General features: G+C 43.2%; 1 protein-coding gene and 1 long non-coding RNA gene across 6 annotated transcripts in view; both read left to right on the forward strand.

Annotated features, from left to right (window-relative positions):
* The window catches only part of si:dkey-172j4.3 (diacylglycerol kinase delta), a 122064-nt gene that overhangs the window by 64280 nt on the left and 41642 nt on the right, over nt 1-16142 (forward strand). For 3 of the 5 annotated variants that reach the window (XM_061913512.1, XM_061913513.1, XM_061913516.1), the window contains 17 exons: nt 1-89; nt 186-266; nt 340-444; nt 652-784; nt 850-956; nt 1075-1200; nt 1539-1641; nt 1721-1880; nt 1970-2078; nt 5453-5592; nt 5753-5840; nt 5891-6000; nt 6072-6171; nt 9017-9326; nt 9417-9515; nt 10369-10453; nt 10529-10636. The exon at nt 1-89 is cut by the window's left edge and continues 22 nt beyond it. In XM_061913512.1, coding sequence (XP_061769496.1) covers nt 1-89; nt 186-266; nt 340-444; nt 652-784; nt 850-956; nt 1075-1200; nt 1539-1641; nt 1721-1880; nt 1970-2078; nt 5453-5592; nt 5753-5840; nt 5891-6000; nt 6072-6171; nt 9017-9326; nt 9417-9515; nt 10369-10453; nt 10529-10636 — 2053 coding nt within the window. The remainder of the gene's footprint in view (nt 90-185; nt 267-339; nt 445-651; nt 785-849; nt 957-1074; nt 1201-1538; nt 1642-1720; nt 1881-1969; nt 2079-5452; nt 5593-5752; nt 5841-5890; nt 6001-6071; nt 6172-9016; nt 9327-9416; nt 9516-10368; nt 10454-10528; nt 10637-16142) is intronic. The other 2 variants (XM_061913514.1, XM_061913515.1) reach the window with 2 other exon arrangements.
* LOC133559892 (uncharacterized) lies at nt 12803-15974 on the forward strand. Its single transcript, XR_009808309.1, has 3 exons — nt 12803-14648; nt 14730-14808; nt 14903-15974. It is a non-coding gene; the product is annotated as an uncharacterized LOC133559892 (long non-coding RNA).

Below are 16142 nucleotides of genomic sequence, written 5' to 3' on the forward strand. Positions count from 1 at the left end.
TGTTGAAGCAGACCAGCTCCTTCCAAAGGTGGAAAAGGCGCTACTTCAAACTCCGAGGGAGGACGCTCTACTACGCCAAGGACTGCAAGGTACCATCAACCACTTCCTGAAAGCATGGCGGTTGAACGTTCAGGTTTCAAACAATGCCATGCAGGAAACACTATTTAATCCTCTTATTTCTCTAGTCTCTTATATTTGACGAGGTGGACTTGTCAGACGCCAGCGTAGCTGAGACCAGCACCAAGAACATCAACAACAGTTTCACCGTGAGCAGCTGGCCATCATGATTTTGTCATCTAAATGGAGCCGGGCTATGTTTCTGACACCTTTCTTTCTCAGGTCATTACTCCTTTTCGCAAACTGATGCTATGTGCCGAGAACAGGAAAGAAATGGAAGACTGGATTGGGGCCCTCAAGTCTGTCCAGAAGTGGGAAATCTATGAGGTAGGTCTTCAAGTTGTTTGTATGCCTCCGACGTTACAATGAATTGATTATCGTGGACCCCGACTTAAACAAGTTGAAAAACTTATTCGGGTGTTACCATTTAGTGGTCAATTGTACGGAATATGTACTGAACTGTGCAATCTACTAATAAAAGTATCAATCAATCAATGGGCAAGTACTTTTTGTAATAACCGCTATCTTCTGCAGGCCAGCCAGTTCAACATGGAGCATTTTTCAGGGATGCACAACTGGTACGCCTGCTCGCACGCACGCCCCACATTCTGCAATGTCTGCAGGGAGGCTCTACCCGGCGTCACTTCCCATGGCCTGTCCTGTGAAGGTACACACATTGTAACCAATCTTTTCAGGCTGTAAAACATACTTCTGCTTTCTATGTTCCTCAAGTATGCAAGTTTAAAGCTCACAAGCGATGCGCAGTTCGCTCCACCAATAACTGCAAGTGGACCACACTGGCCTCCATTGGGAATGACATCATAGAAGATGAGGACGGGGTGTGTTTTGTTTGTGTGTGTGTGTGTGTGTGTGTGTGTGTGTGTGTGTGTGTGTGCGTGCGTGCGTGCTTATGTTTGCACATTGCTTGGTATCTGACGGCGTACCAATTTTCACCAGGTGTCCATGCCCCACCAGTGGCTGGAGGGTAACTTGCCTGTCAGCGCCAGGTGCGTGGTGTGCGACAAGAACTGCGGCAGCGTGAGGCGACTACAGGACTGGCGCTGCCTCTGGTGCAAGGCCATTGTACGTGTCTCGGAAGTATTTGTTCACTGGCACAAGGTTACCCCATATCAATGGCGAGGCAATTTTGGCTCGAAATCAAAATGCCGGATATTGATGAGAATTCCATCCCACTCTTCCACTTCGTAAGAAGTGCGTCGGCATAGGTGCTGAGTGTGCAAATGGTCAGATGTGTTAGACACTCTGACCCTCACACAAGCAAACACACACAAATAAATCAGTGTGGTATTTGTAAAGGTTAGTGAAGTGACATTTGCTGCATTTGTGAGGGTTGTAATGACCTTTTGAGATTGTACTGGAATATGAAATTACTATGGAAACTGCTTATTGTGCGTGTGCAGGTCCACAGCAGCTGTAAAGAACAAATGGCCAAAGTGTGCCCCCTGGGTCAGTGTAGAGTGTCCATCATCCCTCCCACTGCACTTAACAGCATCGACTCTGACGGTAAGACGCCTCTCATTTCACACACTGAACATCTCTTTGTGTTACATTTGTATGCTTGCCTATAATTGCTTGCGCGCAGGCTTCTGGAAAGCAACCTCAGCATCCTGCACGAGTCCACTTCTGGTACTGGTCAATTCCAAGAGTGGGGACAACCAGGGTGTCAAGTTCCTGCGCAAGTTCAAACAACTCCTCAACCCAGCGCAAGTCTTCGACCTCATGAACGGGGGGCCCGAACTCGGGTAAGGGCCTCTTCCTCCCAATTTTCTATCCACACAATGTTTTTACTCCTCATTTTTTCCCGCCCACTTTGCATATTTTTCCATTCCAGCTTGCGCATCTTTCAGAAGTTTGTGACGTTCCGCATCCTGGTGTGCGGGGGAGACGGCAGCGTGGGCTGGGTGCTCTCTGAACTTGATAAACTGAACCTTCACAAACAGGTGAGAGCCAGGAGAGAGCACTGTTCTTACTAAAATACAGCAAATACTTCAACTAATGCATCAATTCAATTAGCTTCTGAGATAAAAAAAAAAAAAACACTTCATGGCTGTGGGCAACCTCCTGGTATACCATAGTTTTTATTAACTTCATTTACCTCTGAATTCACCTGGAAATGTTGCTACTTTGTGGACAGTGTGGAAGTCAAATGCTAATTGGTGTGCTCAAACTATAAAATTGTGTTACTAGTTACACTTAGAGACTTAGACTTCCTTTTATTGTCATTCAAATTTAAACTTTACAGTACAGATAAGAACAAAAGTTTGTCGCATTAGCTCGTTGTAGTGCAGGATAAAAGAGCAATAAGGTGCAGATATAAATAAATAGATTACAGATAAATATATTGCACTTATTGCCTATGCATCCACGTTTATGGTTGTATGTTATATTGTCTTTCTATCTATCTATATATTTATGGGCATGTTGCTATGAAGACTGCATGTAGAATTAATAACAAGTACAAAAGTAGTGCAGACCGCCCAATTGAAATAAGGGTTTTGCATGTACTATACCGACTGTCACCGTGGAAACACTCCTTTCCCTCCGCATTCATGGTATCATGCTCTCCTATCTTCGGTGTTTTGTAGTTGAACATGCAGCACGCACCTATAATCTGTACCACCCTTTCTGCAATTTAAAATGCAATCTAGACAAAATAACCTATTCATAGCAAATAGCCAAAAGTTTGTTCTGGGAGACCACACAATCAGTGATTTTGCACAACAATAGCAATGACTGCGATAGTGCACTGAAATAACAGAGCCAAGAAAATGCATGTTATAATTTTTTTGGGGGCATAAAAAGGAACGCCATTAAAAATAACGCCAGCATACATGATTTTTGTGTTTGTTCCATTCATCAGATTAAAAATGGACCTGCTGGACAAATATGTCTTTTTAAAATTTTTTAAAGATATATGCAGAAGGTCAACAGGACCACAGAATAATAATTTTCCCCATCTTCGGTCATATTGCTGCGATCATCTGACGACGGCAAGGCCGATTGTGTGAAATTGTGACAGTTTGCACACATTTATATATATATAAATATAGACACAAAACAGTGGCCGCTGAATGGTTTTAAGTTTGATAAATCACATTTGTGATCCCTGAATAATTATATTTGCATCTTTTCCTACTACTACTGTCGGCGTTCTGATAATCAGCATATACAGGTATTGTGTGTATACATTTCAAATGGTTTGCGGCCCTTTTTGCTCATTATGATTTAAGGGACACAATCCCCTGTGCACAAGCTTAGTAGATAAGCTTTGCCTGTGCTATCAAGTCGGCATGTAATCATTTCGCATATGGGTGTCAAATTAATTTTCATTGTGGGCCACGTCACAGTCAGAGCACCTTCGTCACTGTGGAACATATAACAATATAAATGTATAATTGCTTCATGATATTAAACAACTGACCCTTTTGACAATTATCAATGTTTACCTACAAATTGATGAGAAACTGTGTTTTGAATCACAAGTCAAGGTGAATTATTAAAGTTCATCTATTGTAGAATTTATTTCAAAAAGGGTTACAATGACCAAAAAACCCAACGATTAATGGCTTGTGGCATCAAAAAAGAAAATAATATTCATTTAGGAAAAACCACAGCTACATGGATTATATTTTTATTTAGAAAGAAAGATGAAGAACCTAATCTAAGTTCCAAATACAACACGCTAAACAGCGTGCGCAAACTATAACATTGTGTCTACTATTAGTGGGTGTGAGCTTCTAAGACTGCATGTACAATTGACAACAAGGGCAAAAGTGGTGCAGACCGCCCTATTTAAATTTAGTTTTTTTGCCACAGAGACATTCATTTAATGCACATTTATGTCATCATGCTCTTAAACCTGTGACAACGTGCTTTGTTTTTAAACATGCAGCGGACATCTATAACATCTACCACTTTGTATAAGCAATTTTGGGGCAGTCATGCAGTGCATCTGCAACAAAACCCAAGTTTTTATGGCACTTAAGATTTGTTTGTCGAAGTTTTATTTCAAACATGTATACAAATTTAATACGATACATCACATATTTAATATATGTATATATATATATATATATATATAGAGCGAGAGATTTTTTTATTATTATTATTTTTTTTTTGCTGGCACTAAGTATGAGCGTGCGCTGGAATGTCAAAGGTGCAAGAAAATGCATTTTGCGAGGAGTTTTTTTTTCATATGTATGAAAAAAAGATAGTCACAAAAAACGCCTGCATCAAACACAAACACATCAATTCAATTGGTGTTAATCAGCCTGTTGAGTAGACCAGCAGTTAAAAAATTTGAAAAGGATATTGCGGAATAGACTTTATGTGTAATTTTTCACATTCCATGAATGTTGACAAGCATACGTAGGACTTAGCTACCTCCTTACTCACAGCTATTTATGATCAACAGTCTTTTTGCGTGTCCTTTCTAGACGAACTAATTTCGTAAAACATCAGCTGCAGAACAGAACTTGATAAATCACAGTGCGGGTGCATTTTTTCTTCCTAGTATTGTGGGCGTTTTAATGATCAGCAAATATTTTACATATTAGTGAAGACAGAGATGCTAAATAATTTGCACTCCTTATTTTGCTTACTTAAGAAACATAATCCTCTGCACACAAGTTTAGTAAATCAGTTTGCGTGCGCTATCAAGTTTTGACTATTTTTTTCTACACGCAAAACTTCAGTAGATCAAGACTTCAGTGTAGTGTTGTTTACAATTAACTTATCAGTGCTGTTAATGTTCCTTTCCACCATAGTAACAATGCTTCTGTTGCTGCTGTTTTGTACAACATACATACATATCCATAAATGATGGTATCAAAAAGAGTGACGTTCCCCATTCACTTTCTCATGCACCCTAAATGATTATTTCAGATAAAATATTTAACAGCGTCTCTTCAATTATTGCCTGCTTCCAATTAAAGCCCCGCCTGTCCTCTAAGTCAATACATGCTTTGGCTATAATCACAGCACCTATGGTATTGCCAAAAGAACCATTTAAACAGTAAAATTATGGTAAACAATAGACTTGAAATACATCAAGGGGTTGAAATTGGAGGTTAAATCACCAAAAATTATTCCTGGGCGCGGTCACCGCTGCTGCCCACTGTTCCCCTTACCACCCAGAGGGTGATCGAGGGTGATGGGTCAAATGCAGAGAATAATTTTGCCACACCTAGTGTGTGAGTGTGTGTGTGTGTGTGACAATTATTGGTACTTTAACAACTGTCAAAAAACGTTAAATAAAAAAAAAGTTAAAATATTGGGATTAAAAAAGAGTTTTCTCTCTCCTTTGGTCGGGTAGTGCCAGCTGGGCGTGCTGCCGTTGGGCACCGGTAACGACCTGGCCCGAGTCCTGGGCTGGGGGGGTCTCTGTGATGACGACGCTCAGCTTCTGCAGATCTTGGAGAAGCTGGAGAGGGCTACCACCAAAATGCTGGACCGGTAAGTGGGACATTAGGGGCAGATCCAATGAGACAGACTGGTGAATTAAAGACATATTGAGGACAACTAAAGTGGGTTTCCATCGTGAAACTGAAGCATCTATTATTTTTCTCACAGATTCTGATTAAAGAACGTTCATTTAATTCATTGTGTGTGTCAGGTGGAGCGTGATGACATACGAGGTCCCCGCCACCGCTAAACACATGTCATTAGTTAGGGAAGACATCCCCCTCGATTCCCCACTGCAGGTATACTATTTTTATTCATGAGGATGCTTTTAATTCCAAATTATCATCAGCATGTTTTTTATCCTCAGGTTCACATCACTCAGTATGCAGACTCTGTGGCGTCTCACCTGGCCAAGATCCTGGACTCAGACAAACACAGCGACGTCATTTCCTCCGCCAAGTAAGTCCTGGCTCGTGTGGTTTTGCTCGAAGCAAATCTGTGTCACCTGACCTGCTGGAATCCCTCTCCAGGTTCCTGTGTGGGACGGTCAACGAGTTTGTGGCAGAGGTGGGCAAAGCGTACGAGAGGGCCACAGAGAACAAGGAAGAGGCGGACGCTATGGCAAAAAAGGTAATTGGTTTATATCCTGGAGTGTGTGTATGAGGGTTTGTGTCAAAGCCATTTGTGGGCAGGTGAATTGTGTTAAACCTCAGATTCTACATGGTACACGCTTTTCGAAAAAAGCATTGGAAAAATGTTAACATTTTGGTACACTCCAATCTTCTGTGAGGACTTTCCTGCAAGATTGTAGAGAGTTCTTGAGGTTTTTGCTTTTCGCCAAACCCATTTAGATATGCTTTTCTGCACACTGGTCTCAGGAAGTGTTCTCATAAAGTTGGAATTGTACAACACTCCAGAAGGGTTTAGCAAGACACGTTTCCATCCATCCATCCATCTTCTTCCGCTTATCCGAGGTCGGGTCGCGGGGGCAGCAGCCTAAGCAGGGAAGCCCAGACTTCCCTCTCCCCAGCCACTTCGTCAAGCTCTTCCCAGGCCAGCCGGGAGACATTGTCTTCCCAACTTGTCCTGGGTCTTCCCTGTGGCCTCCTACCGGTTGGACGTGCCCTAAATACCTCCCTAGGGAGGCGTTCGGGTGGGATCCTGACCAGATGCCCGAACCACCTCATCTTGCTCCTCTCGATGTGGAGGAGCAACGACTTTACTTTGAGCTCCTCCCGGATGACAGAGCTTCTCACCCTATCTCTAAAGGAGAGACTCGCCACACGGCGGAGGAAACTCATCTCGGCCGCTTGTACGCGTAATCTTATCCTTTCGGTCATGACCCAAAGCTCATGACCATAAGTGAGGATGGGAACGTAGATCGACCGGTAAATTGATAGCTTTGCCTTCCAGCTCAGCTCCTTCTTCACCAGGACGGATCGGTACAACGTCCGCACTAATGAAGACGCCGCACCGATCCGCCTGTTGATCTCACGATCCACTCTTCCCCCACTCGTGAACAAGATTCCTAGGTACTTGAACTCTTCCACTTGAGGCATGGTCTCCTCCCCAACCCGGAGATGGCACTCCACCCTTTTACAGGAGAGAACCATGGACTCGGACTTGGAGGTGCTGATTCTCATTCTGGTCGTTTCACATTCTGCTGTGAACCATTTCAGTGAGAGGTGAAGATCCCGGCCAGATGAAGCCATCAGGACCACATCATCTGCAAAAAGCAGAGACCTAATCCCGCGGCCACCAAACCGGAACCCATCAACGCCTTGACTGCGCCTAGAAATTATGTCCATTAAAGTTATGAACGGAATCGGTGACAAAGGGCAGCTTTGGCGAAGTCCAACCCTCACTGGAAACGTGTCCGACTTACTGCCGGCAATGCGGACCAAGCTCTGAAGCTCTGACACTGATCATACAGGGAGAGGACCGCCACAATAAGACAGTCCGATACCCCATACTCTCTGAGCACTCCCCACAGGACCTCCCGAGGGACACGGTCGAATGCCTTCTCCAAGTCCACAAAGCACATGTAGACTGGTTGGGCAAACTCCCATGCACCCTCAAGAACCCTGCCGAGAGTATAGAGCTGGTCCACAGTTCCACTACCAGGACGGAAACAACACTGTTCCTCCTGAATCTGAGGTTCGACTATCCGGCGTAGCCTCCTCTCCAGTACACCTGAATAAACCTTACCACGAAGGCTGAGGAGTGGGATCCCACGATAGTTGGAACACACCCTCTGGTCCCTCTTCTTAAAGAGAGGGACCACCACCCCGGTCTGCCAATCCAAATCCGATGACACAACTACAAAGTCAATCATGGAACTGCAGCCTAGGGTGTCATGGTGCCAAGTGCACATATGGACACCCTTATGTTTGAACATGGTGTTTGTTATGGACAAACTGACGAGCACAAAAGTCCAATAACGAAACACCACTCGGGTTCAAATCCAGGCGGCCATTCTTCCCAATTATGCCTTGTCCAGGTTTCACTGTCGTTGCCAACATGAGCGTTGAAGTCCCCCGGCAGCACAAGGGAATCACTCGAGGGAGCACTCTCCAGTACTCCCTTGAGTGTACCAAAAAAGGGTGGGTAATCTGAACTGTTGTTTGGTGCATAAGCACAAACAACAGTCAAGACCCGCCCCCCTGCCCGAAGACGGAGGAAGGCTACCCTTTCGTCCACTGGGTTAAACTCCAACGTGCAGGCTTTGAGCTTGGTGGCAACGAGAATTGCCACCCTAGCCCGTCGCCTGTCACTGCCGGCCATGCCAGAGTGGAAGAGAGTCCAGCCCATTTCGAGAGAAGTGGTTCCAGAACCCTTGTTGCGCCTCGAAGTAAGTCTGACTATATCCAGCCCGAACTTCTCTACTTCGCGCACTAGCTCAGGCTCCTTCCCCCCCAGCGAGGTGACGTTCCACGTCCCAAGAGCTAGCGTCTGTAGCCGAGGATCGGACCGCCAAGTGCCCTGCCTTCGGCTGCCGCCCAGCTCACGTCACTCCCGACCTCTATGGCCCCTGCTATGAGTGGTGAGCGCCATTGGAGGGGGGGACCCTCGTTGCCTCTTCAAGGGAACAGGCCCGGCAACCAGACGCTCGCCATCTTGCCCCACCTCCGGGCCTGGCTCCAGAGGGGGGCCCCGGTGACCCGTGTCCGGGCGAGGGAAATCTGGGTTCTTGATTGGTTTTCTTCATAGAAGTCTTCGAGCTGCTCTTTGTCTGATCCCTCACCTAGGACCTGTTTGCCTTGGGAGACCCTACCAGGAGCTTAAAGCCCCCGGACAACATAGTTCCTAGGATCATTGGGACACACAAACTCCTCTACCACGATATGGTGGCAGCTTAGAGAGGAGACACGTTATTATTTTAAATCAAGACACGTGTCCATAAGTGCATGTCGTGTATTTTGGATCCTGCAGAATGTTTAGGCATTGAAAATGTGCACATTTGTTTATCTCCCAGTGTGCATTGCTGAATGAGAAGCTGGATTCTCTGGTGAAAGCCTTAAGTGAGGAAGCGGATGCTCAGGTAATTAAGGGAGCCCTAACCTACGTCAACGGTAAAAAACAACCCTCACCTGTCATCTTCTATTGCTTTCAGGTAGTTCCGGCAGGTTCCTTGCCCAGCCAGGAGGATGGCGGCTCAGGACCCGATAAAAATGGCAGCGACACAGGCTCCAATTGTCAAACGTACCGCTCCAGGGAGCAGCTGATGCTACGGGCCAACAGCCTGAAAAAGGCATTGAGGCAGATCATCGAACAAGCAGAGAAAGGTGAGAGAGGAGTGATGTTCGCTTTTTTGGTGGCGCCGTCTGTCACGCTCTCCGTCTCAGCGACCCCGCTCACCTGTGACATGTTTGCAGTGGTGGACGAGCAGACCCGACACACTCACTTGTATCGGATTCCTTCCTCATCCTCCATTAAAAGGGAAAACAGCGAGGAACAGAAGGATACAGAGAGGCGTAAGTGTTAAAAATGATCACATTAAATGCTCTATATATCTCCTAGGTAAACCATAAATAGCTGTAATTATTATTTGTTTAAATATCTTTATTTGTTTACTTACTTATTGTATATTGATGTATTCACTCATTTATTTAAACACTGTTCTGTTAAAAACAGCGAAAAAAGAAATGGGATAAAACTGCCTGTTATGAAAAGGGATAGGATTAAATAAGCCTTGCTTCTTCCTACTCCTTTTCGGACGTTCTCTAATAATAAAACAACTGTAAAAATCTGATGCATTACGATGTAATTGTTTTGTATGCATGTTTGAAATAAACCAAAACTAACTATTTAAGACCTTTTTAATGAACCACAGTGTCTCCAATATTTGCTGAGTGCTAGTGTCGTGGTTCTGCTTTGTGTATCTGATCTTCCTTTACTGCCACCTTTCCGAACAGGGCGTTAACCCATGTTGCCCGTATGAGCAGTAGGTGTGCTAGCCATGAGTCTAAAAGCCCAAGCTGCTGACCCAATGGTTACCGCACTCTTTGAAGTTGTCCGAGACTGAAGTTTACAAACGTACACATGGCCTGGCCGCCCCGGCTGTCCTCTGTTACATTTGGTCGGCAAAAGGGATGTACTTAAAACATAGGCATTCAGCAGATGGCAGCTTTATTAGTATCAAGAGTGAGCGGCCCAGTTGTGAAAGTCACGCATGTCACACTTGTTGTACTGAAGTTTACAATCAGCTCTTAAGCGCTGGTAATGCTGACTGAGCAGTTTGTTCCTTACCGCTCTTATTTGATGGGTTGTACAATGCAATTTTGTCATTTGAGAGTTACTTTTCAATTAGAGTGTTGTTGTGTCCAGGGCGTTTAACTGCAAGCCCTTCCTCACCCGTCGCCCTGGACAAACAAGAGAGCCTCAACGCGGTCATCTTCAACGAAGACTCTGTGTAAGTGTGGCTTTGCAGCCTCTTAACATTCCGCTTTTTCTAACTCCTCTCCATTGGCTCTTTGCTTGCCTGCAGACAATGCTGGGAGAAGTGTGTCATGAACAACTACTTTGGCATTGGTCTGGACGCAAAGATCTCACTGGAGTTCAACAACAAGAGGGACGAGCATCCCAAAAAGTGCAGGTAGGCAAAAAAAAACAAAAAAAAAAACTGCGCAATTTAAACAACAACAAACAGCTACAATCGCCTTCCGGCCGATTGTAGCTGAGATAGGCGCCAGCGCCCCCCGCGACCCCGAAAGGGAATAAGCGGTAGAAAATGGATGAACTGCACATTTTTGGAATCGTTCACAATCATTATGTGAGACCAAGAACACGTTTTAGTTTTTTGTTGTATTCTAATTTGGAATAATGGGCTCGTTCTACGTCAGGGTTCGGCAACCCAAAATGTTGAAAGATCCATATTGGACCAAAAATACAAAAACAAATCTGTCTGGAGCAGCAAAAAAATTAAAAGCCATATTACATACAGATAGTGTGTCATGAGATATGAATTGAATTATGAGGACTTAAAGGAAACTAAATGAGCTCAATATAGCTACAAATTTGGCATAGTAATGCAGTATGTACTGTACATATAGCTAGACTAAATAGCATGTTAGCATCAATTAGCATGCAGTGATCAAATATGTCTGATTAGCACTCCACATAAGTCAATAACATCAACAAAACTCACCTTTGTGCATTCATGCACAACGTTATAAAAATGATTCCCGGGCGCGGCACCGCTGATGCCCACTGCTCCCCTCACCTCCCAGGGGGTGATTAAGGGTGATGGGTCAAATGCACAGAATAATTTCGCCACATCTAGTGCGTGTGTGACAATCATTGGTACTTTAACTTTAAAGTTTGGTGGACAAAATCAGACAGAAAAAGAAGTGGCATAAAACACATCTGAGAAAGTCGGAGAAAGTTATGCATGTAAACAAACTAGGGTGAGTTCAAGAACCGCTAAAATTAGTAGGACAAAACGGCGCTCGCCAAATACTCGAATCAGTGAAGCATGTTTAATATAAACAGTGTGCTTTATAGCAATTAGGGAGGTTTGTGACATGTTTGTCCTACAGAAACCAAATTAAAACAAAAAATATATATTTTTCCTCTCATCATTTCCATTTTTCATATACTTTTGAAAAAGCTCCAGAGAGCCACTAGGGCGGGGCTAAAGAGCCGCATGCGGCTCCAGAGCCGTGGGTTGCTGACTCCTGTTCTACTTGGATCGAAATGCTGCTAATTGGAGAAATCCGTTCTGCCTCCAAATCACGCTTAAAATGCATTCAAACACCTCCAACAATACTTAATTTACGTTCCATAACCTGTATTATAACCAAGCTGCAGGAACATTGTTATTGTTAGAGCAAAAACTGAGGCACTGTTTTTTCTAGAATAGTAATACATTGCCTTGCAACGGTATGCTACGGTATTAGCTGTAATGTCCACATTTCATGTTTTGTTTATACACAGCTAGCTCAACAGTGTATGTAGTTGTACTAACAAGCATGACGTGCTGCATGATCACTAATATAGTGACTCACTCGATGGATAACTTGTCCTTATGGTCGAGCTAACTGCTTTCCCCAGTTGATTTTGGGTAAGCACTCCATTTCTGACGTCATAGCTTGGCTCCAAGCGCCACTTTTACACCTTCACACTCTCTCGTCTGCTCCGTTTCATCCTCTTCATGCTCGCTAAACTTTTTTAACCAGCAGTGCAGCGTGTTATTCCGTTTCAAAAAGATAAGGTTGTTAATCCTCATTTGTCCAATAATGGTCGACTTTGTCGTCTATTACGAAGTCTGCCATGGTTAGAACACACAGGTGTTTGTTGTCGGAGGTAGGAAGTGGGATGCTATGAGCACTGAAATAAAAGCGGCCAGTAAATAAGTTTTGGTAATGCCTAAAGTGACCAAAATATGGTAAATATTGTACATATCACATATGGTTGTGAACATATATGTTACAACATTATTTATATATGATATATATATTTATATATATATATATATATATATATATATATGCATATATATATATACATATATATATATATATATATATATATATATATATATATATATATATGTATATATATATAAATAATATAACTCAATCAATGTTTATTTATATATATGTATGTATGTATGTATGTATGTATATATATATATATATATATATATATATATCAATCAATGTTTATTTATATAGTCCTAAATCACTGGTGTCTCAAAGGGCTGCACAAACCATAACACAAACCACAACGACATCCTCTGTAGAGCCCACATAAGGGCAAGGAAAACTCACCTCAGTGGGACGTCGGTGACAATGATGACTATGAGTAACCTTGGAGAGGACTGCATACGTGGGCAAACCCCCCCCCCAGCCCTTGTATTATGTTGGAAAAATGACATTGATTATGTTGCGGGTCATTTTGACCCATACTGTGTAATTGCACTCAAAACAGTCAAGAAAACAGGTTAAACCAATAACCACTTTATTTTACATTGTATAAACATTTAGAAAAGCGACATACAATACATTTTTAATTCCAACACTATATTTAAGAAATATTTAGTCTAATCCTCTTGTCCTCCTCTCGGGTCAAAATGACAATTCTTCCCTGCTTCTTTCCTCCTGCCATGCTCTCTCCTTCTTTCTTCTCATCCTGTTTTCCTTCTCTCTGTTCATCCTCCTCTATTCCCTTCTTTTCTGTCTTCCTTCCATTCTTCATTTCTCCCTTCTTTCCTTCCTACCTTCCTTCCTTCGTCCCTTCCTCCTTCCTTGACCAAAGAAAGCACAAGGGCTATGTTTTTCCCTCTTCATGAACACATTTCTTTTTAACTTTAACTTCATCCCAGCAAACTTCAACATTTTCAATGTTCTCCAAATTTTCTTCAACATTTTCAATGCGCTCCACTTGATGGACAGATTTTTACTGTGTGCTTTCTGCAGATGTAATTCTTGCATTTCACACAAGAGGTACTTGTTTTACTGCGAGGGACACACCTGGTATCTTTTCCTTTTCTTTCCACCTGTGTCCACTGGATGTTGGTTGGGTGAGGATGGGTTGGGTGACCTGAGTTTGACCTTTTCAATGACAGCTGCTGGGGATCGAGCTGGCCTGGCTCGCGTCTGGATCTTGGGAGTGACAAGTGTTTTGCCGAGTTCTTCCAGGAAAAGCCGACGTCTGTACAATTTGCCGGCATTCCATTTCTGGTTGATTGCAGTCCAAAAGGACATAGGCATTGTAAGCATACACGTCCACAATGTTGTAGAAAATCACCAAAGGCCAACGGGCTGTCTTGCGCTGGCAGCTGTATGTTGCTGTGACTTTGTCCAGATTGTCAACTCCTCCTTTGGTAGAGTTATAATCCAGGATCATTTGTGGCTTCATGTCTTCTCTTGTGCTCAGAGATGCATCTGTGTGCATTGTACTCATTACAAGAACATTCTTGTTTCTCTTTGGGCAGTATGAAACAACTTGCTTTCTCAGTGAAAGCAAATATTCAGGAATGCAGAGGTTTGCCCTGCATCTTCAGAATTTCGGTGGGAAGTTCTGTCTTATTTCTTCTGACTGTTCCCAACATGGTCAGCTTTCTCTTCTGAAGTTCATCTCCAAGGCGGTAGGATGTAAAGAAATTGTCACATGTGATGTTATGACCTTGCAGCCCTTCACTCATTTCCAGCACCTCACGCATCCCCTGATTCTTCTCAGATGTTCCTCCAGGTAGCTTTCCAGTGTATACTTGCATATTCCATGCATAGCTGGATTTTGCATCACAGGCTGCCCATATTTTGATGCCATACTTGGCGGGCTTGTTGGGCATGTACTGTCGGAAAGGACAGCGCCCCCTGAATGGAACAAGGTGCTCATCTACAATAACATGGGGACCAGGATTGTACAACAAAGGTACATTTTCAACCCATTTATCCCACACATATCTGATCGCAGCTAGTTTGTCTCTTTCACGTCGACCAGCTCTGGTGTCGCAGTTGTCAAGGCGGATCACACGAGATATCATGTGGAATGCCTCCAGAGACATTGTTGACGAAAGATTGGCCTTCCATTCTCTTCATTCCATAGACTTGCAGTGACTTCTTCCTCTGACCTGTGACTCCAGCTAATAACAGAACTCCAATGTAAACATGCAAGTCAGTCTGATCCAGTGGCTTCCATTTCTCTTGAAACACACGTCTCCCCTCCATTTTGGTCATTTTCAGTATAATCCTCTCTATTGGTGGGGATATGAAGAGCTGAAATGCTGATTGAATCTCATCAACTCGTGTGACAGCAAATCTTGTAGGACCAAGAGTCATTTTGATCACATTGGAAGATGATAGTCTGCCTTGCCTTGGGTGTGGTGATGTTGACCATTTTATATTACCGTCCTTAGATGCCCATGTTTCCTCTGCGGATGATGATTGCTGCATTCCTTGGTTTTGATCTGTTGGAGGAACAACGGCAGACTCGTCCTCTGAATCCTCCTCATCGTAGGAAAATTGACAATCTGGATCAGCAACAACGTTGTCCTCTGTCTCTGAAAAATCCTCTGTTTCTGAAATCTCTTCCTCTACATCACTATTCCAGTTAAAAATCTGTGATAAAGCCTCCTCAGATGTCATCCTTCTGGAGCTCATTTTTGGTGAGTCTGTCAAAGAGATGACATGAGAACAGTGAGAGTGTGAGAAAGTTCCCTCTCTTCACACCACCGAGACAGTCCTCGCAAAAATTACTAATGATTTATTGCTAACGATGGATTCTGATGCGTCATCTATGTTTCTGCTCCTCAATCTTAGCGCTGCTTTTGATACCGTCGATCATAATATTTTATTAGAGCGTATCAAAACACGGATCAAAGGACTAAGATCGAGGAGCAGCACTATAGATGACGCATCAGAATCCATCGTTAGCAATAGATCATTAGCTATTTTTGCGAGGGCTGTCTCCGTAGAGTGATTTACCCTGAAACCGGATTGAAAGGTTTCACATAGATTGTTAGACACTAAGTGTTCATTTAGCTGCTCTGCAACAATATTTTCGAGCATTTTTGAGATAAAGGAAAGGTGAGACACCGGTCGGTAGTTTATCATGAGGTCAGGATCAAGGTTAGGTCGTGTCTCTTTGATGTACTTTTTCCTTTGATGTACAATTCTTTGTATTTTTTGAGGATTTTCTAAATAAAGGGAAGGTGAGACACCGGTCGGTATTTTACCATGAGGTCAGGATCGAGGTTAGGTCTTTTAGACAGAGGATGAATAACCGCTTTTTTGAATGCTAGGGGAACAGTGCCAGAGGAAAGTGATAAGTTTATAATATTTAGTACTGATGGACCTAATAATACAAAGAGCTCCTTGATAAGTTTCCCAGGAAGTGGGTCAAGTAAACATGTTTGTTTTATTCCATTTACACGTAACAATTATTCTAATGTTATTTCATCAAAACGAGAGAAACTATTTTGGAGGGCAGTATCCGCCGTATATACAGTCGTATCTGTGTTAATAGAACCCAGTTGTAGCTGGGACGCATTGTCTATAATCTAATTTCTAATGAGTTCAATTTTCTTATTAAAGGATTTCATAAAGTCATCTGCCAAGTGGGTGGACCTACTGGAAGGAGTCCCTTGTTTGGTTAGC

The sequence above is a fragment of the Nerophis ophidion genome, linkage group LG10, assembly GCF_033978795.1.
Source record: "Nerophis ophidion isolate RoL-2023_Sa linkage group LG10, RoL_Noph_v1.0, whole genome shotgun sequence".
Classification (NCBI taxonomy): Eukaryota; Metazoa; Chordata; class Actinopteri; order Syngnathiformes; family Syngnathidae; genus Nerophis; species Nerophis ophidion.